Source organism: Centruroides vittatus, unplaced genomic scaffold (assembly GCF_030686945.1).
Source record: "Centruroides vittatus isolate TY-2023 unplaced genomic scaffold, ASM3068694v2 contig_150, whole genome shotgun sequence".
NCBI classification, from domain to species: domain Eukaryota; kingdom Metazoa; phylum Arthropoda; class Arachnida; order Scorpiones; family Buthidae; genus Centruroides; species Centruroides vittatus.
In genome coordinates, this window is record NW_027120928.1 from 2,041,992 (window position 1) to 2,069,175 (window position 27,184).

At 31.9% G+C, this 27,184-nt stretch overlaps 1 protein-coding gene across 1 annotated transcript in view; it reads right to left on the reverse strand.

The window, feature by feature from the left end:
• Positions 1–696: 696 nt before the first annotated feature.
• CHMP2B (Charged multivesicular body protein 2b) overlaps positions 697–27,184 on the reverse strand; it is a 44,617-nt gene continuing 18,129 nt past the window's right edge. Inside the window, exons 5-8 of the mRNA XM_067262662.1 lie at positions 15,050–15,100; positions 13,744–13,846; positions 10,512–10,618; positions 697–1,845 (exon numbers count right to left, since the gene is read on the reverse strand). Of these exons, the coding sequence (XP_067118763.1) occupies positions 1,738–1,845; positions 10,512–10,618; positions 13,744–13,846; positions 15,050–15,100 (369 nt within the window). The 3' untranslated portion in view covers positions 697–1,737. The remainder of the gene's footprint in view (positions 1,846–10,511; positions 10,619–13,743; positions 13,847–15,049; positions 15,101–27,184) is intronic.

Below are 27,184 nucleotides of genomic sequence, written 5' to 3' on the forward strand. Positions count from 1 at the left end.
TCTGTCATGTCCTGTAATTTGACACTCCACTTCAGAGGCACAGATGAAAGTTGTGTTACCACTGGATGTATGCAACAGAGAGTGATGTACAGTACAGTGTCTGTATACTGTCAATCACTGTTCATTGCATGTGAAGTCGGCAAAAGTCAGAATCGTGATTCCGTACAGTATGTGCAGTACATATATACAAATTCCAGTAATCCAACATCCACCAGTCCAATATATCAGGGGTGGCCAACAAGTCGATCGCAATCGACCGGTCGATCGGCAAGCCAATTTTGGTCGATTGCTAGCGATGTCTTGACTTAATGTATTATATTTGTAACCGAACGCAACTGTATGCATGCAGTTATGACTCGACTCATAAGCAGTGAGTGCACTTTGTACTGAAACAGTGTATAAACATAGTATGTATTTCACACTTTCCCCTCCCCACTTAGACTATGCCTATGACAATAAGTCCATCGTGACACATTTTTACGATAAAAAGTAGATCTTATGTGCACAAAAGTTGGCCACCCCTGCAATATATGTCAGATTAGAGAGAGACTACTGTATTTGATTTTCTATAATATATATAAATTATAACAATCTCAATTTTCAAAGACTTCAACTAGGAGTTTATTTAATAAAAAATAGTTTAATAAATAATCCATCTAATGATAAGATAGAAGGAAGAAAGGAAAAGGAAAAAAATATAATCATAACTTTTTATTATCTTTAGAAATTTCTATCATCATGGAGTCATTTAATACACAAATAATGTACAATTTATATACAGAAATGTCTGTGTAAGAATTGAATAAAAATTAACAATTTAAACAATTGTGTATACTATAAAAATTACACTATAGTGTTAGAGTGTTATAATTAACAACAAAGAAAACAATGATTTAAACCAAATGTATAGTAAAACTTTGTTATATTTTCATAATCTGGAAAATACTTGTTTAATATATTTATAATCTTCACACTTTTTAATTGAAATTAGCTTATTAAAGTGAAGGCACCTCTGCTGTATTAATTATAAAGTTATGAAAATTATTAAATAATGTTTGAGTTCTTTTTTATTTACATATTATGTCTATTTGAATATAAAATAATCAAGTTCTTAATTTGATATAAAAACAAACTTATAAATTTCTCTTCTACATCCATAATTATTTTATTAAGTGACAGATTTCATAAATTTATATCATCTTAAGTTTTAGTTGAATTGTTTACAATGCTTTTGCAATAAAACATTTGTATAAAATGAGGTTATCCTTTCTATTTTCCTCTAGCATATATTATATTTAGCAAATAGATTTCATAACAAGAAATTATTTTTAATGTCATTTAGAAAAGTTTTATATAAGTAAACGAATCTGTTTTAAATTTTTAAATCACATTTTCCTCCTTTCAATTAATAAATGAAAATTAAATTAACCATGTTCCTTAACATTAAAAATGACATCATATTGTTATATAAAAGTTCACCAAAAATCTTTAAGCTTTAGCAAAAATACAAAATTTATGCAAAATAAAAAGAAAATTGAGATTTCATTTTTTTAAATAAAATATATAATTTTAATTATCATCTCATAAAAAATTTACAACTTTTATATAACAAATACAAATAATTTAATGGTTTACAAAACGTCTACATTTTTCTTTTAATTACACAGTTTTATAAAACAAATAATTTGAAAATATTTTAACAGCAATAATTACTTTTTTTTATATATAATCAAATATTTACATTTTCAGTTTAGCTAATTGCTTCTCGATCTCATCATCCGTAGGCAAATTAACTTTGGAGCTTTCTCCCAATTTACCAAGGTGAGCGGACGGAGCTTCGGACATCTATTAAAATTAATAATAAAATTTACGTAAGTACAAAAGATTTTCACTAAAGAGATAAATTCACAGAAAGGTGTAAACCTTTCTTTATACTAAGTTAAAATTTAATTAAGTATTACAGATGTTTAAATTATAATCTTAAAAGTTTAACTGTATTTATTACAGTTAAACTTTTAAGATATTTGCTATCAAGAATTAAAAATATAAACTAATTTTTGATTAGAGAAATATATTAGTTTCGTATTTAAAAAATTTATTTATTTTCCAAGCAATGAAATTTATCACTTTTAATATAGCAGCTTATAAAGCACATTTCTCAGAAATCAAGGTTTTACTAGTACATAACATGGCTTATTCATATCTCTACATAAAAAGAAGCTTTCTGGATATATAAAATATTTTTTAAAATAAATGAAAATTTTTCTTTTATATTTACTACATATAATTTTAATATAAATAAATAAAATATTAGTTTTATACACATGGAATCATTCTGTATAAAATTTAAAGGACAGGAACAAAGTTATTTAATAACGAAACAAAATCAAGGAATGAATAAGAATAAAATTTTGTATAATTTTATGCCTTTTACTTAGTATTTCCTTATTTTTTAATACTGGATTAAGAAATTTCATATATAGTTATCATGACGACAAAGATTTTGTCCGTTTTTTCTCTTCTCGACCCTGAAAAATAGTTAACACTCCGTTTACTTTCTTATTATGTTTGGTACATTGTTTGAATCATTATGATAAAATATTCTGATATTTATAAATTTAAGAAAAGATGTTATCTGTAGTTTCTCATATGAATGCATGTAACAAAGGATAATTAAGTAAAAAAATATCTTTTGACAATGTTAATATTAGTTAATAACAACCATTTTCAGAAAACAGGATCTAGATTATACATTATAAAAACTAAGAAAAAGAATTTAGGTTAAATAAAAATAGTTTTTACAAAGATTATATTAACTCAAAAATATTGTTAATCTTTTAGAATGATTATCTTTAAGCATACATTGGAAACAGAAAATTCAAGGTTTCTAGAAGGAAGGTAAATTCTTACAGCAAACTTTCTCAAAGTTTTTATAGTTATTTATAGAACTTATAATTATAAGCATTTATGTCAACTTTTATTGACTTATAAATCTGTGAATTTGTTTAATGTTATAATAAAATTTCTTTTCTCACTTTGGAAATTTCAACTAAAGAGAAGTTGTTTTGACAATAAAAAAAATTGTAAATGTGTATCACTATAAAAATAAGTTTTAAATAAACTTGGAAATAATGTTTTGGATATACTAAAAATTGATATATACAGATATTCCTACACATGGTTGAAGAATTTTGGAAATCCCCATACAACACGGTTTGAGAATTGGAGACATTCCGGTACAAAATGTCACAATTTTTAAGTACAAACGTCGTCATTCAATACAGTAGAACATCGATTATCCGACCCCCGATCAACCGTCGCATCGGTTAACCGACCGCGTTCTAGTTAGTAAATTCAAATGTCCGCTAGTGATGTGGCGCCAAGGACCTAGAATATATTCTAGGACCTTGATGTGGCGCTACAATATTTGGCTATCTCTTGGCTACTTTAATATTATAAATAAATAACAACTAACCCGTTAGAAAGCTATACATCCACAAGAGCCGAATTATCGGGCTAGAGTTGGCTATAATAAATAAATAATAAATAAGACAATTTGGCACAAACTTCTGCACACGTGTCTGCACGGATAGCAGAAGTTGCGGGTTCGAGTCCCGCTTCGGGCCGATTTCTTTTCCTCCAGTTCCAAATTATTAAAATTATTTATTTAATTTAATTATAATTATTAAGTTTAGTAAGAGATGGCGCCTAACGCCAAGCTCTAGTGCCAAATTGTCTTATTTATTATTTATTTATTATAGCCAACTCTAGCCCGATAATTCGGCTCTTGTGGATGTATACTTTAATATTATTTTTGTTAAATTTTTGCGTGTTTAACTGTCAACACTGACTCGACCATGAAAGGGAGGCCAGTATTTAAACCAGCCTTAATTTTCTATTTTTCTTTATTTTTGTATTTATTTTGTGCAAAATAAAGAAATAATTTTCAACTATACAATAGCGACGATTATTATTTTAAAAAAAATTTTGTTAGGTTTAACATCGATGAAAATTCAACGCAAAGTAGGTTAATAGCGATATACTAATATACTAATTACATGGATTATACCAGTGGTTCCCAACCTTTTCTAGGATGCGGAACACTTTTGTGAGCAATTTTCTTTAGCGGAACACTTACTTAAGTTAATATGAAATACATAAGCTTGTCATCAGTTATTTTATTAGAATTGAGCAGTTATAATTCAAAATCTCATATTATTAATGCCAATTTTGAGACAGGAAAAAATATACCTAAATAACTTTAATGGGAAACTTGTGCCTGATGTTTTTTACATATTTCATTCAGTTTTTATCATTGCCTTTATCTTATTCGAAACAGTAGTACACTCGATAAGTACGAGTCGTACATATATATTTAAGTTTATGAAAATTTTATGATTTTAATTTTTTAATATTCGGCAGCTCGAATATGATTGTACACTTTCCGATTTGCGACTAAATCTGCAGAACACTTGGGAGATGCTTACGGAACGCCAGTGTTCCGCGGAACACTGGTTGGGAACCACTGGACTATACTAATATACTATACTAATAATGTATTTTTTCATACTTTTCGGTTATCCATTTTTTCAGTTATCTGACCAACCCCAGTCCCCAACTGAGTCGGATAATCGATGCTCTACTGTATTTGTTTATTCAAAAATGCTTGTCATCTCATATTTGTCCCAGATTTTAGAATATTGATTTTCAATGTTGTTTCATGCCTTTCAGATTGGTTTTCATTAATGAGAACTAATTGTACAATTTTTTCTTCTTCCTTTTCCTACAAACTAGGTGTGATTGTCATTGGTGATACTGCTCTAACTAAAGTCGAAAGACTGTTGCTGTGTTTTGTTTTTATAGATTAAATTAAAAGTTATTACATAAAAAGATTAAATATTTTAAAGAATATCTTAGGCAAACACAAGTAAATAAAAATATCAGACTTTATGAAAAAGGCAGAAAAAAATCAAGATATTGCTGATACTTCAGATTAAAGTCAACAGGAAAGCTCAGATGATATTTTGCCAAAAAGAAAATGTCCTTGTTTAACAAAGTTTAGCAGTGAAAAAAAATTAATATTAATGTGCAATACTTTTGATTGTGATTCTTAGTTAATTATTGATTGTTTTAATAAACATTTTTCTCTTAAGTACAAAAAAGAATAATATACTTTTGCTAACTTTTGGAACCTAACCACTATGTTACATACGGGATCTCTGTATTTTTAAAAATAGCTACTCATCACAATACACAAAATTAAAATTAATTTAGTTTCAAGCAAGTCAATTTTAAGCATTTCTAAAGCTATAAAGACTACACTTTAGTACCTTTATTCAAATTTTGTATTCATAGACAACTTAGGTATAAAATAAAAGTATAGAAGATTCTAAAAATAGATTTGATACAGTATATTTGGATAAGGAAATTCTGACTTGTAAAATTAGATTTCCTTTTTAATGTATTAAATAACTAGTAAATAAATTTTTCTCCCTCAAAAAATATTCATATTCAGCCTTTACAAAAATATATATTTAAGTATTAATATATTGTTTTTAATAACATTTTATCATTTAAGATAAATTTTATAAAACATTTTATATTATTTTAAGAAAAGATTTAGAATTTAATGACCTTCTCTGGAAAGGCTTTATAAAATCATATATTTATACTTTAATGTGCAATTATTCCATTACTAAGATAATGAAATAGTCACACATTAAATTATAAATCTCTATGATTTTATATGATTAAGCAATTTGATACTTGAATGCAATATAGTTATAGTTTGTTATATTATTTGACAATATCAGATCACCACTGAATATCATCACATTAATAAAATACAGATTAAACCTCATTAACCCAGAAAGCTTGGAATCAGACAGGTACTAGAGTAGTGGATTTTCCAAACCAGTGAAGCTTAAGAGTAAGTACTGGTAATGCATATACAAGTAGTGTACTGTACTACTAATATCAACATAGACATAAACCTAGTCCTGTGGTACAAGTTTACTGTATTGTGACACAAAAATATTAGTAATAATAAATAGTTTAGTAGGAAAAAAAAAATCCAAAAATAAACCTATTAATACCTGTAAAACATAACAAAAATTATGAACAACAAGTAATCATTTATTTACCTTAACTTTTATACTACATAAATCCACTTCTTCCAAAATGTATTTATGCAATCTGAATTAAAATTAAGTTTTATCTAATAGGAGAAAACATGCTGACTTATTTCAATATAAATATTTAAAATCACAAATTGGCTACTTTTCATATGGTCAAAAAATAAAATAAAATAAAACTACAAAAAAGAAAAGGGCTATCACCTACAATAACAAAATAGACCTTGGCATATTTTTTTTATTTTGAAGTCAAAATCAACTCCTGTAAGTCCTTACATTACAAAACTGCAAATCATTTTGTATATCTCAACATTAAAAATGTAATAATTTCAGTTTTCACACTAACACTGAACAGCTGATCAAGCAGCAGTCATGCAAACTAATGACCATCAGATTCAAATTACCGTATTAGCCCGAATATAACGCGACCCCGAATTTAACGCGACTCCAAAATTTTCATAAAGATATTTAGAAAAAAAAATAATACTCATAAAAAATTCAAAGAAAGTAAAATTCAATCAGATAAGCATTTATTTAGGTATTTATAGCTAATAACACAGGTTACATTCATGTCAATGATCGAGTTAAGCCTAACACACGACTATATCACATAAAAATTAAAAATAAAATTCATGTGTAAAAATGTAAAGAAAATATCTGTTAAATCTTAAACACAACATTTTTCTGAGTAAAACAAAATAAAAACTTAGTCAATTGGTCGATTTACAACTCAGAAAAAAGCATTTGAAAATAGGGTTATAAAACAATTAGCGTTTATTGACTTTCGCGTTAAGGGGTAAAGCGGGTCTATTGACAAATTTTCTCGCAGTAGTACGAAATTTCTACTGACTTAACTTGAATGAGTCATATTTCTTCCCCATTAACAAACAAACCCGATGGCAATCGGTGAAACATGAGATAAATTACAGCGAGTTGAAATTTGATATGTTTATTTTTTGCGTTTTACGTATCAAATTACATTAAATTCGACACAAATAAAGCATTTTTGTCAATATAGAAATATTTTACATTGTTTAAAAGTAGAGAAAATAAAGAAAAGAAAGATGTAATAATAATTTTTCGAGCGAAGCCAAAAATTTCACAATTTTAAGATAAAAAATGGCGTCTGTGAGAGCCCACGTCACTAAAAGGAGGTCCAAACATCACGTGACTAATGAACTTCGAACAAGCGGAGACATAGCCTTACTATAGTAGCACTATGCAAACAAAAGCGCAGGCCTACTAACTAGATCACATGGTTGTTTTGAAGGGGTCGGTCGAGCTAGGTCTGACGTTCAGTCGCATTTCAATCTCTGTAGGAAAATGTCCTTGTTTATATTACATTTCATTACTTAAACCCCGAATTTAGCGCGAGTCGATTTTTTAACGGAAAATAAATGGTCGAAAAATATCGCGTTATATTCGGGCTAATACGGTACAATCCTGGACCATCAATGCTGCCAGACTAGTAAATCTGTGATTAGTGAGGTTCAACCTATAACATTATATTAAATTTTCATGTTGTACAAAATTGAGACTTAAGATTTTCAGAAGTTAAAGAAACATTTAATATAAAAGATTTTGAATTTGTAGAGAATTAAGCAAATCAACAACAACAAAACTTTTTCATTATCTACACATAATAAAAATTTTATTAAAAATTCATATATAATAATGCAATAACTTCATTAATTAATGATCATCTGTTGATGATAAAATTTATAAAATAAATTAGCAAATTTGGACACACATTCAAAAAAATTTCTCTTAAGCATTTTCGATAAGTAACATACATCAGTGATAATCTAATCTAAAAAATTCCAATAACTTTTAAAAATAAATAAATCATTTAGATTATTTATTGAAATTAATGAAATATAGTTCTTCCAGATCCAAACGTAAAAATTACAACAAATATAAGTCAACCACCTCGATTATTAGCAGCATTCCAATTTAAAGATAGCAAAATATAAAACAAAAATTATTGTGTTAAACCATACTATCAATAAATGTAATTAACTCAATAAAAGAGCAAATGCTTGCATAAATTATTAAAGAAACCATGTGTGACAAAAACTTCACACCTTCAGCTTGACAGAAAATATCCAAGATATTGGGTTGTTTGGAAAGTAATTTCGTTTTTCCATAGAAAAATAAACGCAATATTCTTATAATAAATAAATATTTTATTGAATTATATATTGACCATTTTGGTCAAATATCTCTTGTCATTGTTTCTGGTAGTAGCATGATTTCATATTCATAAAAATTTTGATTGTTGTTTACAAAAAACTGATCCAAGTGATTTTTGACATTGTCATTTCAAGCAAATGTCTTAGTTAAAAAAAAATTTGTTTAGACTGGAACAAGTAATAATCTGAGTGTGCCCGATCTGGCGAATATAGCTGGTGTGATAACACGTCCCATCCAAGCTATAACAGTTTCTGACCAGTTACCAAACTTGCGTGAAATTTGGCATTATCGTGGTAAAACACTACACTTTGTTTGTTGATCAATTCTGGCCTTTTCTGTTTGATGATATTACTCAATTTGTTTACTCGATGGCAGTACACTTTCGAATCAATTGTTACATTGTCTGGTAAAAGCTCAAAAACAAATTTCTTTAAAATCCCAGCATAGAGAGCATCTCTCATTAATAACATGTAGAACCCATATATTGAGCTTTGAAACAAAACCAATTCGTTTTAAGTAATAATAAACGGTTCAATTTAACAGATTTAATCTCTTAGTGATTTCATGTGTTGTTATACGACAGATTGCTTCGATCTGTACCTTTATTTTGTTTTCGTTGGCTTCAAATGGCCATCCAGAATGTGGAGTATCTTCGATATTAAAATTGCCAGAACGCAATTTTGTAAACCAGTTTTGGCATTGTCCTTTTCTCAACACATCTTCTCCAAACAGGTACCACAATTTTTTTCTTGTTTGAACAGCATTTTGATTTTTTAGTTATAAAAAAGCAAAATATGCCGAAAATGATGCTTTGGATTTTCCATATTTGATGGGTCACTAATTGTAAACTTTCATGAAGCAGAAAGTCATTGCATCAAATAGCTACAAAGCTAAAAATTGATAAATCAACAGTTTGATATTATAAAAAGTAAAACAAAACTGATAGATTGACCCAGGACAACTGAAAATTATAGCAGCTTCCAATCTCGAGTTCTTGTGCAAAATTATGAAAGAAAACTGGTGAGCATCACTTACAGAATTGATAATTGAATAAAATGTAGATACTAGTAAATAAATTACTAAAGCGACATATTGGAAACTTAACTACAAGTTTCATCAGGTAAAACAATTGTGCAATATGACAGCATGAAAAAATAATGATTGTATGCGAACATGTGATGTGTGTATGTCAAGCTAAGAACAACTTCTGTTAACTAATCCTCAAATGAAAAATTGACTAAAGGAAAGTCAAAACTGGGCAAAACAATTATGAACAGCATTGTTTTACACAATAAAGCCAAGTTTGAGATTTGCATCAAAAGCAACAACAAAAAAAAGCACGATTTCTTTCATCCTAAACATTTTAATTGTGCAACCAAGTTCCCAGAAAGCATCATGGAATGGAATTATGGAGTTGCATGTTTGCTAAAGGTTCTAGCACTTTGCATTCTATTGATGAAACAGCTAATTCAAAAAAATATTAGCAAATGGAAGAAAAAAACTTTCTTACATATCTGGAAAAACTGCAAAACCCAAATAGAATTTTCTAACAGGATGATGCAAGTTGCCAAACTGCCAAAACACCAAGAGCATGGCTTGAAAATTACAACAATAGTACACTAAGTTGGCCATCTAGCAGTATAGATTTTTTCGATTGGAATACTATATGGAAAGATCTCAACAAACAGTGATTAGCTTATGTCAAAAATCCAGGAAGTTTGGGATGGAATTAATCAAAATGAGTGTCAGGCTCTTATTAATACAATATGTGAACATGTACAGAATGTAGTAATTTCTGTCATTGCTAGAGGTGTCACTTAATCTTTCATAAAATATTTATTTCTATACAATTAATGAAAAAATTTGCATTTTTATTGTTATTTATGTTAATGAAGGTCATGATTTAATACAATAATTTTTGTAAATAAATTTATTGTCATTTTTTCTTTCACTTTGTTCAACAGTTTAAAATCAAGAAGTGTCCAAGATATTTTTGTTTAGGGTGTATATAAATTATTTTCTGATACATTATATATTTTAAGTTTGTCACTATGATATGTGAAAAAGTGTTAGTTTTGGTTAATACAAAGTGATTCTTCAATTCTATGATTTCTGTTATAAACTAAGAATATATATAAATATAAAAAACCCTCATAAATTATAAATTACAAACACAAAACATACTTTTCCAGATATTTCAATTCCAATTTCATCTAAAACTTGGGTTACAATTGCTTCTTGTTCTTCTTCATCTCCAGATTCATCCAGGATACCATTTAATGTATCATCCACTATTTAATATATTAAATTATATTAATTATGATAAAATTATTAATATTTAGAATTTTAATTATTTAATAATGCATAATTTTCTAAATAGTTTTTTAATGTAATATATAAATATAATTCAAATAAATAAATAAACAAAACAAAAATGTTCTATTTATTATTATAAATTTTAAGAATTTATTCATCATTAGTAAAGCTTAGACATTGCCCCTAAATGTTTATTTTGTTTTGTTGATTCAACTTTAGTGCCTTTGTATCAAAATATATATCAGATGATGATGAGTGATATATCAAAGTTTAATAATACCTATTCCACTTGTTACAGCACATTTCTCTGATAAGTGCCTAAAGTTTCTATACTTTATCATATTTTCTGAAAGTTACTTATTTTATCTTGGCAAACTTTAGCTATAAACAATTTCAAATTCGAAATTAATTCTTTCCAAAATTTTAATTTCTTTCTGTGATTGGTAAGAAAACTCAGTTGACTAATAATTATTTTAAAGACAGTATAAATAGGCAATTTCTGTTTTATATCTCTAATCTGTATTTTCTAACAAAGTTTCTTCCTTTTGTACTGTAAGTATATTTAGCATTAAACATGTTCATATATTTTATTTAGTTGATTTGTATATGCACATAAATAGTATAGCTGTATATTATTCAAATCAAATAATATTTGAAGTCTTCAAAAAGCCTGTTTTCAGTATTAGTACTTAATATTTAAAATTTCAAAATATGTAAATTGACTATTTTGTCTGCCTATTTATGATTTTTAGTGCCTAGATGTTATAGCCATAATCATTAGATATTTATAGCATATAAACATATTACAACATATATATGCATACATGCAATGAAAATTATTAAAATGTAATTTTTAAAGTTGTGGTTATAAATAAATTTCTAAGAAAACAATGAGATTTTTATAAGAATAATTTATAGATGTCCTTAAAAACTGAAAACTTCCAATTGTTCATTAAATTTAAATTATATATATTATATTAATTATATATATATTTATATATTTTGTAATATGTTTATATGCTATAGATAACTAACGATTAAAAGGTTTAAACATCTAAACACTAAAAATCATAAATAGGCAGGCAAAATAAACATTTAGAAGTACAAAATATGCAAATTATTGGTACTAATATGGAAAATAGGTTTTTAAAAAGCCTCAAATATAAATTGGAAAGCTTCAAATTACATCTGAAGTTTCAACTACTCTTCTAACCTGTTACCGGTGCATATTCTTTCTTCACCAAACTTGTCCCAAAAATAGGTCTTTACAAACGTTTTCGAACCCCCAAACTTTGGTTCTTCGTCAGGTAATACAAATTTCGTTGAAATTGTCTTTTGAATCACTTTCAAATTCGCAATACGTACATTCGAATGCACATTCCCACTTACGTCTAAGTGAGGCATGCACATTTGGTAACCAATACGGCTATCATAAATTACAGCCCCACATGGCACCCATACCATATCAAATGGCTAGAGGCGGCCAGCATATACCTAGCCAACCTTAAGGATAATCAATGCATCAATTATAAAGATGAGATTACGCTGTCACTAGCGTGGCAGGCATTTATGAACTGTAATTTATAATAGCCGTATTGGTTACCAAATGTGCATGCCTCACTTAGACATAAACGGAAATGTGCATTCGAACGTACATATTGCAAATTTGAAAGTGATTCGAAAGACAATTCCAATGAAATTCGTATTACCTGACAAAGAACCGAAGTTTGGGGGTTCGAAAATGTTTGTAAAGACCTATTTTTGGGAGTTACGAGTTTGGTGAAGAAAGAATACGCACCTGTAACAGGTTAGAAGAGTAGTTGTTACTATTTTCCGGCGTCGAGAAGGAGTTTTGTATCTGAAGTTCCAAATTTGAAATAAAAAATAAAATTTTAAACAATTTTTATTCAAAGAAAAACTTTTCAATGATATTGGCAAAATTCATAAAGAAGTTTATCTAACAGAGAAGAATTTCAATTTACACTAAAATTTAATAATTTATCATTTGAAAATTTCATTTTAAATTTTGTTTCACTTATAATTTAAGTTTTAATCTAATGATAAATATAGTCAATCAGAATAAATACTAACTTATTTTTAAAATAAATATAGATACAATAAAAAAAAAGAACTAAGAGAATTAAGATTCAATTTTCAGTTAAATAAGTTTTTTTTATAATTCAGTATTAATCAAAAATTGAAATTATAAAATTATGAATGAAATTTTTTAAAATTAGACAAGATTTCATATTCTAATAAACTTACCGCAGTTACTTGCATATAAGACGAGGTTTTTATTCACTTTTCACTATTTCAAAAACCTAAGTCATTCTAGACACACGAGCGAAGGATTTTTGTGTTTTTGCAATAATTTTTGTGAACCATGTATATTTGCATTTTTTACTGGTTGCTCACCCTTTGATGTTTAAAAACAAAAGTATTTTATCTAGATCATTTCAACCATTCTTGTGCATTGCCAGGAGTAAAGGTGAATAGTGATAGGAAAAAGCAAAGCTTTTGAATTGAATTCCAAAATCACACGAGTCTAATATAAGTTTTAATTAATCCATTCCGATGTGAAAACAGATGATTATTCAGAAATCAGAATTTGGAGAAACTCATAAGTGTAATCGACAGAGTGGATTCAACTGTTAAGAATTGGCAAAAAAGGTTCTCAACTGTCCAGCTTTACACGAACAAATTATGTTGTCAATTTTACAAGATTTTTCCTTAAAGTTTAAAATGCCAATAATTTTTGCAGGACAATGTGTGCATTTACGTGCATTTGATTTTTATTTCTGATTAAATGAAATAAAATTTGAATTGTATTAATAAATCTAAGTTTCTTTATTTTGATCTTTAGAGTCACACTTTGTCCTACAGGCGAGATCGTCTTATATGTGAGTAAATATGATATATTATGTAAAATTGTTGAAAAAAATTAAACAATATTTAAATTTCTCAAATTACTTAAATTTTTAATTTTGCTTATTATGGGACAAGGAAATAAATATTAAAATACACACACTGTAAATTTATAACAAATTCTAAGAAAATGAAGAAAATTAACAGTAAGAAAAATGAATATATTAATACTAACCTATTTCTTCAGCCATTCCCATTTTAGTACTTTCTTTTTCAAAATCTTGCATAGTCTTCATAATTTGTTCAGGCTTCATTTGTTTGTTAACTGCTGCCATTGTCTAATTTTAATTTAAATCAACATTAGAATTTCAAAAAGTAGTATAAACGATTTAAAAATATATAATATGAAAAGATTAAAATCAAAAACTTCTCCCCAAATTTTAAATAAGTACTTTTTCACAACAGTATTTAAATTAGTTATTTCGAATAAAAACAATTTATTTCACTATTTGTAACTAAGTTATCATATATTTTAATATTCTTAAAAGGTTATGATCATTATTTCTCAATATAAGATATGTGTAATATATACTGCATCTATATGTAAATAATTATTACATCGCATGGAAATCTTATACATATCTTATCTTATGAAAATAAACAATATATATAAAATTAACAAGAAAATTTTTTAAAAATTAGTAAACAAAAGTACATTTTAATAAAGTCATACTGCTACTTATTAATTTGAAAATAGTTTATATGAAAGTCTGATTAAATATGTTTCAATCTAAAATTTGATTCATTTATTGACAAAACACAGTATAAATATTATGTTTTTTTCACATACAAATTTATTAATCAATAATCAAGAATTTATAGGAAATAATAAAATTAAATAAAAAAAAGGATAAAATAATTTTACAATGAATTCAATCTCTATACATTGATGAAGAAAGCATACTTAATCAGGGTATATTTTTCTGAAAACAAATATTCAAAGAAAACAGTTTATTATATATACATTCTTGTTTGGATTTTCAAAGTCAACATATTTCCAATTTTTGTCTTTCTGACTAAATTTTTTGCAATAGACTATTTGGAGGAAAATGAAAATTATCACTTGGATAAATAGTATATTTAAAAGTATCAAATTGGAAACCGAGTTCATTTAACAAATAACCACATCTTTAAGCTCTTTTCCAGCATAGTTTTTTCTTTTGACAAATATTTTTCAGCTTTCTTTATAAGTCTGCTGCAGTCAGGTCTATCAAGAATTCAAAACTTCCTTTGAAAGTTTGAAAATGTTTGTCAAAAGAAAAAAGTGTCTAACGATGTGGTTATTTGTTAATTGGATAGTTTTAGTAAAAATATATGCAAATTTGAATTTTTGCAAGAGTGAAAAAATTCAGTTTAATAATGACATTTCAAAATATTTTTCAAATTTCAGAAAATCAAAATTAAATTATAATAAATACTATATAAAAATTAGTTGTTTATTATAATATATTGCTTTATAAAATACTTAGAATAAATTTTACCTTTGAAGTTTTAGACATGGCAGATGCTAAGCCGGCATTAGCTTGTATACTCTGGAAAAACAAATAGGAAATATTAATAATTATAGCATATTTTCTGTTAAAGAATAAACACATTTAATAACTAACTAGTCACAATGCCTTTATCATTGATGCAATCTATTGTCAAACATTATTCTAATATTTATACTGCAAATATTCTGTGATTATATAAAGGAATATTCACTATATATATATATATATATATATATATGAATAATAATTTATCAGAGCATAAATTATAATAATAGATGAGTATAAGTACAGTAGAGTCTTTTACATGGGATTGGTATATACCAGGAGTTCCCAACCTTTTCCTTGCATTGATCCCCACACAGAAAATATTCTTTTCAATCAACCCCCTTAAAATTTTTTATCATTTCCCAAGATTTTCCATAATATATCAAGTAAATTATTAAACCAATTAATGAATTTCCCACAATTGTTATTACTATTATTTGAAAATTATATAAAATTCTCAAAAAAGAACAATAAGTACCCAATTTTTCTATCAACATCAATTGACCCCTTTCAAAATTCCATTGACCCCAGAAAGTCTCTATCATCTCTGTTGGTAATGTCTGATGTGTATGGATGGCATAATGACCATTTGATTATTAGATTAACCCTTGGATGCACAAGATTAATTCTAAGTATGCTAAACAATTGCAGGAATAATTATATTGGCCTTATATTAATGCTACTACATGCCAGCCACTGCCATAAATTGTCGGGCTAAAATTTGGCATAAATAGTTATAAATCATAAATAAATTTGGCACTAGAGGGAGGCATTTGGCACCATCTCGTATTAAAATTAATAATTATAATATTTAATTAAATAATTTGGATTAAACTGGAAGAAAAGAATCGGACCAAAGCAGGACTCGAACCTGCAACTTTTGCTTACCATGCGAATGTGTTACCAGTTACAGTACCCGGACCTTCCATTCCGATCTGCTCTTCCAGTATATTTAACATTAAGATATAGCCATCGTCTGCCATTACAATGCTGACTGGGGGCACATTCAGCATCCATGACAAGTAAACATCCACACAAGGTACACAGTCGACCATTGCATACCCGGCAAGCTATAGATATACATATAAACAACTCTAATAGCCCAACTGTGTACCTTGTATGGATGTTTACTGGTCATGGACTCTGAATGTGCCCCCAGTCAGCATTGTAACAGCTGACGATGGTGTGAGATCTGGAATTCCCTCAGAATTAAACTTGTAATAATTCGTTTTAGGAATTTTCCCCTAATATAAACATCCTGTCTAAAAACGGCCCTGGACAAGAAAATATGCATCCCTGGCCATATAACTGTCAACAATCCTTTGTTCTTAAGCTTTAACGGATCATCTTGCATCCTAAGTTTATACTTAACGTTTGCATTCGTCATATATTTTGAATCCCGGGAACACCTATGACACAAATCGTCACCCACCTACGATCACGTGACCTAATTTCCCAGGCAAAAACTATAAAAGCCACTCCTTCCACCCCCTCGGGGGAGTCTCCTATCATCTGCCGGACAAAACGCCGTCGCTCGTCGTCACCGACTCAGACCTACTGTCCGAACGTCTCCGCGCTCAGTCGCGACTATATAAAACTGTGCCTATTTTGGATACTGATCCCCACGTCGTAGATAAAGTGTTAACCCTAAGGAAACGAACTAATGAGGTATGAACTGAACTTGTAAGCTCTCTCTCTCAAACCCTACGCGACTTAGGAAAGTTAGTCAGATTTTGTATTGGTGTCTTTTGTTACTTTAATAAATCTTGTTTGTTGTTAAATGGTCTCCTCTGTGTCTCGAATACCGCTTCCGCCTTATCGTTGACCCCATCTCACCTCCTATCCACTCGCGTAATGCTAACAAGCGAAACAGCCATCCTTGACATGTGAGTTACCGGAACGGGAGGCACGACTTCCTCCTACCTCCCTGGGATCTCACATATTGGTGTCAGGAGTGGGGTTCGACTTTCTCGAGAAACCGATAAGGCGAAACAAAAAGGGCTATATTCGAGCTAGAGTCGAATTGAATTAGGACCTTTAAGAATAGGCAACTAGATTTTGATAGATAGAAAAAAATGGAGGGTGACCCGTGATGAGACGGGAGCAGGCAACCCAACGCCGAATCCAGCGCCGAACCCACTTACATTGGGAGGCCTGGGCGGAATTATACCTTTATTACCTGTATTCTCTGGAGAAGCAGGAGGCCTCAGAATAACAGATTTCTTTGATTCATTGGCAGACGTTACAAAAGTGGCGGCATGGTCTAAGGCACAGATGCTAGCGGTGGCCAAACTTAAACTGACGAGTATAGCTCGGGAATTTGTTCGAAAGGACCGGCGAATTAAGGAAGTCGAGGAATTTGACGAATTTAAGAGATTAATGATAGCGCGGTTTGAACGAGAACCATTTTCTTTTAGATTAAGTAAGTTCTATGCCTGCGTACAAAAAAGGGACGAAGATGTTCAAACTTATGCCGCTAGACTTCAAGCGTTAGCGATGGAAATAGAAATTACGCCAGAACCGGGCGCAAATGCCGCGGAAACCGCTATTATAAAAAGGGTCCAAAGCAAGAAACTAGACGAGAGACTCAAAGCACAATTTTTAAACGGGATCGACATCCGAATCCGAAAACAAACTATGAGCAGACAACCTGCCACGTTCGATGAGGTTTTTACAAATCGCCATTAGCGAAGAGACTACCGAGGAACTTACGGCGCATCCCTGAGGAATCATGCGAACCATCCGAGAAAACGAAAGCGACTTCCCTCACGCCAGAAGCGACATAGAGCAATTAACTACTGCGATGGAAGACTTAAAGTCGCAATTAAACGGCTTGATCCGCTGCATGCCCCGCCAAGGGTCTAGAACCCCGAACGTTCGACAAATCAATCGTGGAGGTTATAATAACAATAATACTTACGAGAATCTGCCGTCCCGACGAAACAAATATCGTCCAAACTCTCCAAATCGGCGATCTGAACGCCCGAAAAATCAGCCTAACTCGCATTGGTACCGGAACTCGCCCGAAAGCAGAGATGATAACGAACAATACCTATGTCAACGAAACGATTCTCCTGAGAGATGTGAAACCGGAAAGGATAGAAATAGGGTCCGATTCCGATCGCAGTATACTGACGAAGACTGAGAGAGGTGGAAAGGACAGATCGGACGCAATGAATTGTCCTCGTCGAGACCAAATCCCATTGTACTCATATATGTTAATAATATGCCGATAAAAGTGCAGGTTGACCCTGGAGTGGAGCACACCTTCATATCAAAGGACATAGCAAATAAATTAAAAAATAAAGCACCCGTAGAATTTGGTAGTAGAAGGAAGATAGCTGATTCACGGGGAAACTCCATTCCAACCATAGGATCAGTGACGCCCCTCTTTAAAATAAGGGGACACAAGTTTCCCCACTTCTGTAGAGTCGTTCGGGCAGAGATCGTTTCTCCCTGTGAAGGCATATTGGGAAGAGACATTCTCGAGACTATGCAATTGACTCTCGATCTCCCTAACAGCCAAGTGATTTTGCCGGATGGAAAGGTAGTCCATTTTTGCTCACCTTCCAAGCCCATTAAACGAAAACAAAAGGGACCGAAGAGTAAGGAGAGACGTCCTCCTGAGGTGCGGACGATCCGGGGGCCTCCCGCCGGCGACACTAGGGCACCTCGACGGAAGAGGGGACGAGGAAGTATGGCCCATAGGAAGATTAAGAGACCTAAGATACAGTGGAATGACACCGAGCAGACCGCCAATCAATTTATATTGTCACCGGGAAAAAACTCACAAACGGCCGCTCCACAACATGATGAGCTAGTCAATCCTTGGGATGAGAGTGTCCTGGCTGCCGGAAGAAACAACAGAACCGGAAGACGGGAGCGAGACCGACGAACCCGAGCCGGAAACCGAAATTTCCGAATTCAAACCAGAGGAGGAACCGGAATCTACTCCTCCCTATGCCCTTCGCAGTCAAGGGCCTGTTGCCGAGCAACCATGAGTCATGCCTCCACCCACTCGTAATCACACACCACGTTCTATTTCTCCCGCTACCAGTCGGTCATCCTCCCCCTTAATTCCTCCTTTTCTTATTTAACGGGTAAAGTGACTACCACCTTATCCAAAAACCCGCTCTCGATTTGTTATCTTTTTTTTCATAATCGTATTAGGCCCTACATGAGTTTAGTATTTGAGGGACAAAGATTTGCTGAGTCGCGACACGGTCTGCTTCCAAAGGAAACACCAACATTCTCTCTGCCGCCTGGAATCAAAAAGGAACTCACCTGAAGGTTACGAAGTTCGACGCTCTTCGCCAACTTCATAGGAATTGCAACTAGCACTGAGCGTCAGTTCCTCCTTGCCTATCTTCCCCACATTCAAGAGAAAATAGTGCGGCCAGCCATTTGAGAAGCGGACATAGACTAATATGATACTGAGGGTTCAAACATACTCAGACCTTCCAGACAAGGTACAATACGAGCAACTTGGAACCATAAGTCATGGCGTCTCTAGAGAATTGCCCTCTTTTGGGAAGACGATTCCTTCCCACCGACATGATGAACATTTTCTACGCAAGTCAACGTTCACAAGTCAAAGGTCGAGACATATAACTATATACAACGAGCGGGCCAGCGCCGAACGGAATTCTTAGAAGATACGGTTGCATTTCCTGGAAAAAGTCGCCGGATAACACAGCCCAGCTTGACCTATAACGGCCATTGGTTAACCTTTCGAAAGTCCCTGGGCCACTTATTATATTCATTTTATTTCAAAATAGTTTTATTCGTATGCTATATTTTCCTAAGGAAATATTTTAGACTCAGTCAGTCATACATTGCGACCATTATAAGCGCATTTATTCCTTATCGTTTATTTTATTTTTGAATATTATCCTTTATATTATCCTTTGAAAGAATTTCCATATTTTGTCTTCTTAGATATTATATTTAGCTTTTAGAGAGAGAGCAATCCACTAATTTTTGTAATCCCACATACCTCTATTTCGAACCCAGTGATTGTTTTAAACCCCGAATTTTCACTAACTCTATTTTTGTGACTCAAGAACAGTGCCTTCCCATCCCCATAGCCGGAGATTGCAATTTGAGGTTGCGCAATCAACAATCCACCGAGTAGCAGTACCGACGAATTGATTTCCGCAACGAGAACAGTTTCTATCCACAGATTCTTAGACCCAACTTCGTCCTACGGACATCACACAAAGGAATTTTTTTCAACCACGACCACCTCGTCGAGACAAAGAACTATACACCCTCAACCAATGAACTTTGAACTCTGACCTCGTCTCCCAGTCAACGAGTCTACGTCATCCGATCAACCAACGAACTGTTTCCGAGAAATCTACGACTGCCGTCTTCTACCCTCAAGCCATAACATTGTCACGCATCTAACACGAGCCGGGACTTATTTGTCATAAGATCATATTACTATTTATCGCAGATAACTCGCTACGCATTGTCATGAATTGTAAACTTTGTATTAAGTGTTTATAGCGAGAGAGAGTAATTTATCAATCTCAGATGTAAACGTACCTCTACCCCCTGTTAATCAATCTAATCTTTTAAAATCACACTAAGTGATGATTTTAAACAAAGCGTGGAATGAATGTGAGATCTGGAATTCCCTCAGAATTAAACTTGTAATAATTCGTTTTAGGAATTTTCCCCTAATATAAACATCCTGTCTAAAAGCGGCCCTGGACGAGAAAATATGCATCCCCGGCCATATAACTGTCAACAATCCTTTGTTCTTAAGCTTTAACGGATCATCTTGCATCCTAAGTTTATACTTAACGTTCGCATTCGTCATATATTTTGAATCCCGGGAACACCTATGACACAAATCGTCATCCACCTACGATCACGTGACCTAATTTTCCAGGCAAAAACTATAAAAGCCACTCCTTCCACCCCCTCGGGGGAGTCTCCTATCATCTGCCGGACAAAACGCCGTCGCTCGTCGTCACCGACTCAGACCTACTGTCCGAACGTCTCCGCGCTCAGTCGCGACTATATAAAACTGTGCCTATTTTGGATACTGATCCCTACCTCGTAGATATCAAGTGTTAACCCTAAGGAAACGAACTAATGAGGTATGAACTGAACTTGTAAGCTCTCTCTCTCGAACCCTACGCGACTTAAGGAAGTTAGTCAGATTTTGTATTGGTGTCTTTTGTTACTTTAATAAATCTTGTTTGTTGTTAAATGGTCTCCTCTGTGTCTCGAATACCGCTTCCGCCTTATCATCGACCCCATCTCACCTATCCACTCGCGTAACGCTAACAAGCGAAACAGCCATCCTTGACACGTGAGTTACCGGAACGGGAGGCACGACTTCCTCCTACCTCCCCGGGATCTCACAATGGCTATATCTTAATGTTAAATATACTGGAAGAGGAGATTGGATTGAAGGTCTGGGCAGTGTAACTGGTAACACATTCGCATGGTAAGCAAAAGTTGCAGGTTCGAGTCCTGCTTTGGTCCGATTCTTTTCTTCCAGTTTAATCTAAATTATTTAATTAAACATTATAATTATTAATTTTAATACGCAATGGTGTCGAATGCTTCCCTCTAGTGCCAAATTCATTTACGATTTATAATTATTTATTCCAAATTATAGCCTGACAATTTACGGCAGTGGTTGGTGGTTGCATCAGACTATTAGGGTTGTTTATATTAATGCTACTAACTACTAATTAAATTTCAAGTGGTTTGGTCTACTAACTGCCAACTCTTGATAAATTTAATAATTATCAAAAGATGACACCTAACACCTATCTCTGACTCAAACTACTTGACATTTAATTGGTAATTAGTAACACCAATACAGTCCAATATAATCTAATCCAGCAATTGTTTGGCATTAATTGGGATAATCAGCTGAATGCCATTACAGTTCACAGACACTAAAAGCATATCCCTGTGGGAATGAATAACCAGTATGGTTATATCTAAATTAATAGTTCTGGAAGTGAAGATCATATGGCGGTCTGAATAATATAACTAGCAGTGCATCCATATGGAAAGTGATAGTTGTGAATTAAGAGTCCCATTTCAAGCCATTTTCTTCCAGAACCTTCTAAATTAATTATTAAATTTATCAAGAGATGGTGCATAACACCTACCACTAGATCAAATTACTTCACTTTTAATTATTAATAGTAGCATTAATATAACCTGATATAATCCAGCAACTGTTTTGCATTAATCTAAAAATTGGGTTAATCTATGTCTATATTTGTAATTCTAACTACAGGAAATCCTCATTAATTCAAACTTGGATAGTTCGAAATCTCATTAGTTCATAACTGTACTTTTGTCCTGGCCGGGGATATAGAGATTTACACGTTAAGGAATTCAGTTAATTTAAAATTTGAAGTGAAAATTCTGTATGAACTGTGATATATGTACATTAACTCATTTGTTTAGATTGAAGTCTTTCCATACTATAAGAGAACAATAGACCAAGAACAACTCTAATCTAAGCAATATGACTTTGCTTTTACAGTAACACATTTTCGGGTGTCATGTTACCCATGGGCTACCCTTTTTCACTTATCTCGTAAAATATGGCTGGTTTTTGGAATTGCAAGATTGGCCTACAAGTAGAAGAATTAGATATTTGTAGGGCTCTATACCAGCGGTCGGCAACCTTTCTGACCTCACGGCCCACTAAACTCACAATTTTGAATCCTGTGTGTAGGGTTTGGAATCGCTGGGCGAGCGATTTCCGCCCTGGTTTATTATAACAAACTTTCATAAGGGAAAAGCCGTTGGGATCAGCCGTTAGAAACGACCATTAGAAGATCCGTTGTGTTTCAAATCGATGACAGACGGACGATTGGCCGGTGGGAAATGACCGTTGGCGGCCGTTGTGGAAGAATGCAAATTTGATTGGCGGACGATTCGAACGTTGAGACTATTTAAGCTGTAGTTTCGGCGGGAACGGGAGTTCGTATCGTGAGTTCGTATCGGGATCGGCTGGATTCGTATCGGGAAGATCGGATCGGGACCGGATCGGAGGAGATCGTTGTTATCGAAGTGCTAACTAACTCTCTCGTCAGACGTTAATGAAGTCTGAGTAAGTAATCTCCAGTGGTTTTAGTACGAACTTGTTCCTGACTCGAAGGTTTTTGTAATTACAAATCTGTTTGTTCGTAAGGAGTTCTTTCGACGAATTTGTACGGGAATAGTCGGTTGTGGTTCAGACTAGTGTTTGTGCATAATTAATTGTAACTCTAATTTGGATTATTTTGTACATTTACTGTAAATATAAAATTTGTGCTTTTTGTCAAACCGACTGAGTGGTTAATTTTGAACATTACTCTGTGGATCACTATCATGAATTTTTTTAAACAAAACAAAATCTGTAGAATAATGATCAAAAAAGTTCAATTTTACTATATTAATATGAAACTCACGTGTTTAATTATAACAAATTAATGCAAGCCTAAAGTTTGTTGCTGCTTGTTTGAAACAAGTTTATGGATTCTTAGTGCTTTTCCACAAAGGACGACAATCGCACTCACAACACTGTTTATAAATAAACAAAGCTTACTGGAATTGTTTCTATACATTAAAATAACAACCTTTTTTTCCCGTTCCAGCAATATTTTAATTATGTAAAAACGTTTTCAACTGCTTTAAGCAGCCATCATCAGTTAAACAACAAAAAAGAATGTAGAATTATAAAATTATGAAAATAAGAATGAAGAGTTCTAAAATTTACGAAAAATTAAACAAAATTCTATTGCACTCGTGCAAATTGTCGGTAACACTCTTGCGCATTAATCCAAATGTAAAACAAAAAGGTAGTAACGTATCAACCTAGGCATCGTAAAATATTACATTAAATATAACAATAAACTAAAAGTGGCGTTTTAATGATGTTCTGTCGCTTTAACAATGCTCCGTTAATTTAGGTTATCAAAGAAGGATTTCCAGGCTGATGCTAACGTGTCCACATCTGTATGGTTGATGCAGTTTGTGGTTAAATGAGGTCTGTGTATTTCCATTTTTTCAATGTGTTTAACAGCTTGTCTTGATCTTGCGGCCCTCACAATCGAGGCTTTATCCCAAAATACCGTTATCCCTTGCTCTTTCACAAATGCTGCCAGTACCATAGAATCTACAGTATCTCTTCATTCTTATTTTCATAATTTTATAATTCTACATTCTTTTTTGTTGTTTAACTGATGATGGCTGCTTAAAGCAGTTGAAAACGTTTTTACATAATTAAAATATTGCTGGAATGGGAAAAAAAGGTTGGTATGTTACTGAATATTGTTTATTGTTCATTATTTATTGATAGCAGTCGCTTCGTATTCAGTTTTAGATTCGAATAAAAAACCCCCAATAAGTGAAAAAGTAACTAAGCATTTTGCATTTCTTTCGTAATACTTCACGTAACCTTCTGTTGATCAATGTCCAAATTTCTCCACGGACCATCCAACGGTCCGCAGACCACCGGTTGTTCTATACTACTACATTTGGGCAACTTACTATTTTTTGGGCCTCTTTAAAAATAATTTGGGCTACATTTCGAGGAATTCTGCTTTACTTTTTATAAAATCTATCTGGCAACTTGTGAGGTTCTCAGCAGACATGTGTTGTTTACCTGCAGTTTATTTATATTTATATTATTATTATTATTCGTTAATGAATATAACATTCTATATACATATAATTTATTAAGCAAACTGAATATGGCTATCAATTATACAGCATTTGGCATATTGTATAGAAATATGTAAATCTTGGATAATTCAAAGTCATGATTATTTAGTCATGATTATATAGGAGCCACAAAAAGAAAGATCGATTAACGAAAGATTGAAAAAGCATAAAAGGGATATTAGATATGAACAACCAGTCACGGCATTAGCAAATTACGTGATCGCAGAACCAACAGAGGTTTCGGTTGACTGGGATAAAGCAGACCTTATACAAAAAGTTGCAAACATAAGGCATCTAAAATATACAGAAGCATGGTATATTAATAAATACAATGAAAAAGGGCAAGCCGTAAATTTTCGAGAATCATTTAAACTAGCATCGGCATGGAAAGTGGCGGATTTGCAAATTTAAAAGAACAAAATGACGCATTCGAATCTACGATGATTTCTAGAATTTTTCCGTTAAGAAAAAGAACTTTCAGTTTGAATGAAGTTTTTTGTGTTCGAACCTGAAGAAGGTCAGTGAAGCTGTCCGAAAACGTTAGTTGGTAGCAAAATTAAGCTGCATGTTAAAAGGTTTTTTTGGGAGCATTTTGATTTATGACAGTAAGTGCAGTTTGAGTTATAGAAGTTATAGTGATTATTTAGTCTCTTGAATTTTGAACTAATTAGGATTTCCTGTATTAAAGCAAATATGCTGACTACTGTATTTTTATTATAAAATTCAGTATATATTGTATAATAAAAATATAAGTAACATATTTTAAACACATTTAATGTTTTTCTGTTAATTGTAAATAGCATACAAATGTCTAGGCATCTGGGATTACTTGGAGTAAAGCATAAATTTATGTAGGCTTTTCAAAAAGTAACAGCAAATTGACAATATTTCACAAAACAAATATCCTAGGCATTTGAGACTCCCTGTGTGGGAGTCTCAAACGCCTAATAGATGGCATGCTTAATTGAAAGGAAGAATATACAAACTGATAGCACATCATTAGTTGTTTGCACTGTTGAGGAACAGCAAGCAATCATCAGATTTTTGTGGTCACAGGTCGTGAAACCTTCTGAAATTCATAGAAGAATGCTACAACAGTATGGAGATACTTTGATGACAGAAGAGTATATGACTTGGTAAAGGAGTTTAAAATATGTGATCATCAATCTGTGACAAGCAGCATTCCAGTTGTCCCAGCACAGCTGTCACTGATGAGAAGTTGGATCATTCTGATGCCATTATTTGTGAAAACAGGCACTTTTCTTTAGAAGTTTGGCCAGGAAATTGGATGTCAACATTGGATCTGCATATACTATTGTCATGAATGTTCTCCTTCAGGCATTCTTCTCTTTCATGATAATGCACAATGCATACCTTCATATTGCTGCTGCAACTCTTTACACATCCCTGTATAGCCTTGACTTTGCTCCCTCTGACTACTGTGTGTTTAAATCCCAGAATAATGATTTAAGAACACAAAGATTTGGGAATGACGACAAGGTGAAAGAAGAGGTACCAGTACATTCCTGACTGAACACACAGCCAAAAACATTTTTCTGATAGAATAAAGAAGTTGGTACAATAGTATGAAAAGTGTATCGAAAGAAGAGTGATTATGTAGAAATATGATGTATCACTTGTATCTCTAATTGAATTATATATATCAAAAGTTTAATTTGCTGTTACTTTTTGAAATGTTCACATATATAAAACTTTGTTTTACATAATACCTGTTGATATTCAATTTCCATGTAAAACAAGAAAATACTCTATATATAATAAGTATATAAAAATAAATTTTGCAACTAAAAACATTTTTTACTTTAAAGTATAGCAAAGTGTTATAATAAACACTTGCATAATGATGAAATGATATCTGAAAATTAAAATGAATAAATGAATATTTTCTATTATTATAATAATAGGTTACATTGCAGTATTTATTTAAACAAATCCTCATTGCCATCCTCAATTCCAATCATTTATTCCTTTAATGATATTAAACTTAAACACTGGAAAAATTTAACTTGATAGTAGAGTTCAATTCTCAAAGTTCATCAAGCGTTTTTATAAATACTCTACTCCAGGGGTGGCCAACAAGTCGATCGCGATCGACCGGTCGATCGCCAAGCCAATTTTGGTCGATCGCTAGCGATGTCTTGACTTAATGTATTATATTTGTAACCGAACGCAACTGTATGCATGCTGTTATGACTCGACTCATAAGCAATGAGTGCACTTGGTACTGAAACAGTGTATAAACATAGTATGTATTTCACACTTCCCCCTCCTCACTTAGATTATCCTATGACAACAAGTCGATTGCGACACATTTTTACGATAAAAAGTAGATCTTATGTGCACAAAAGTTGGCCACCCCTGCTC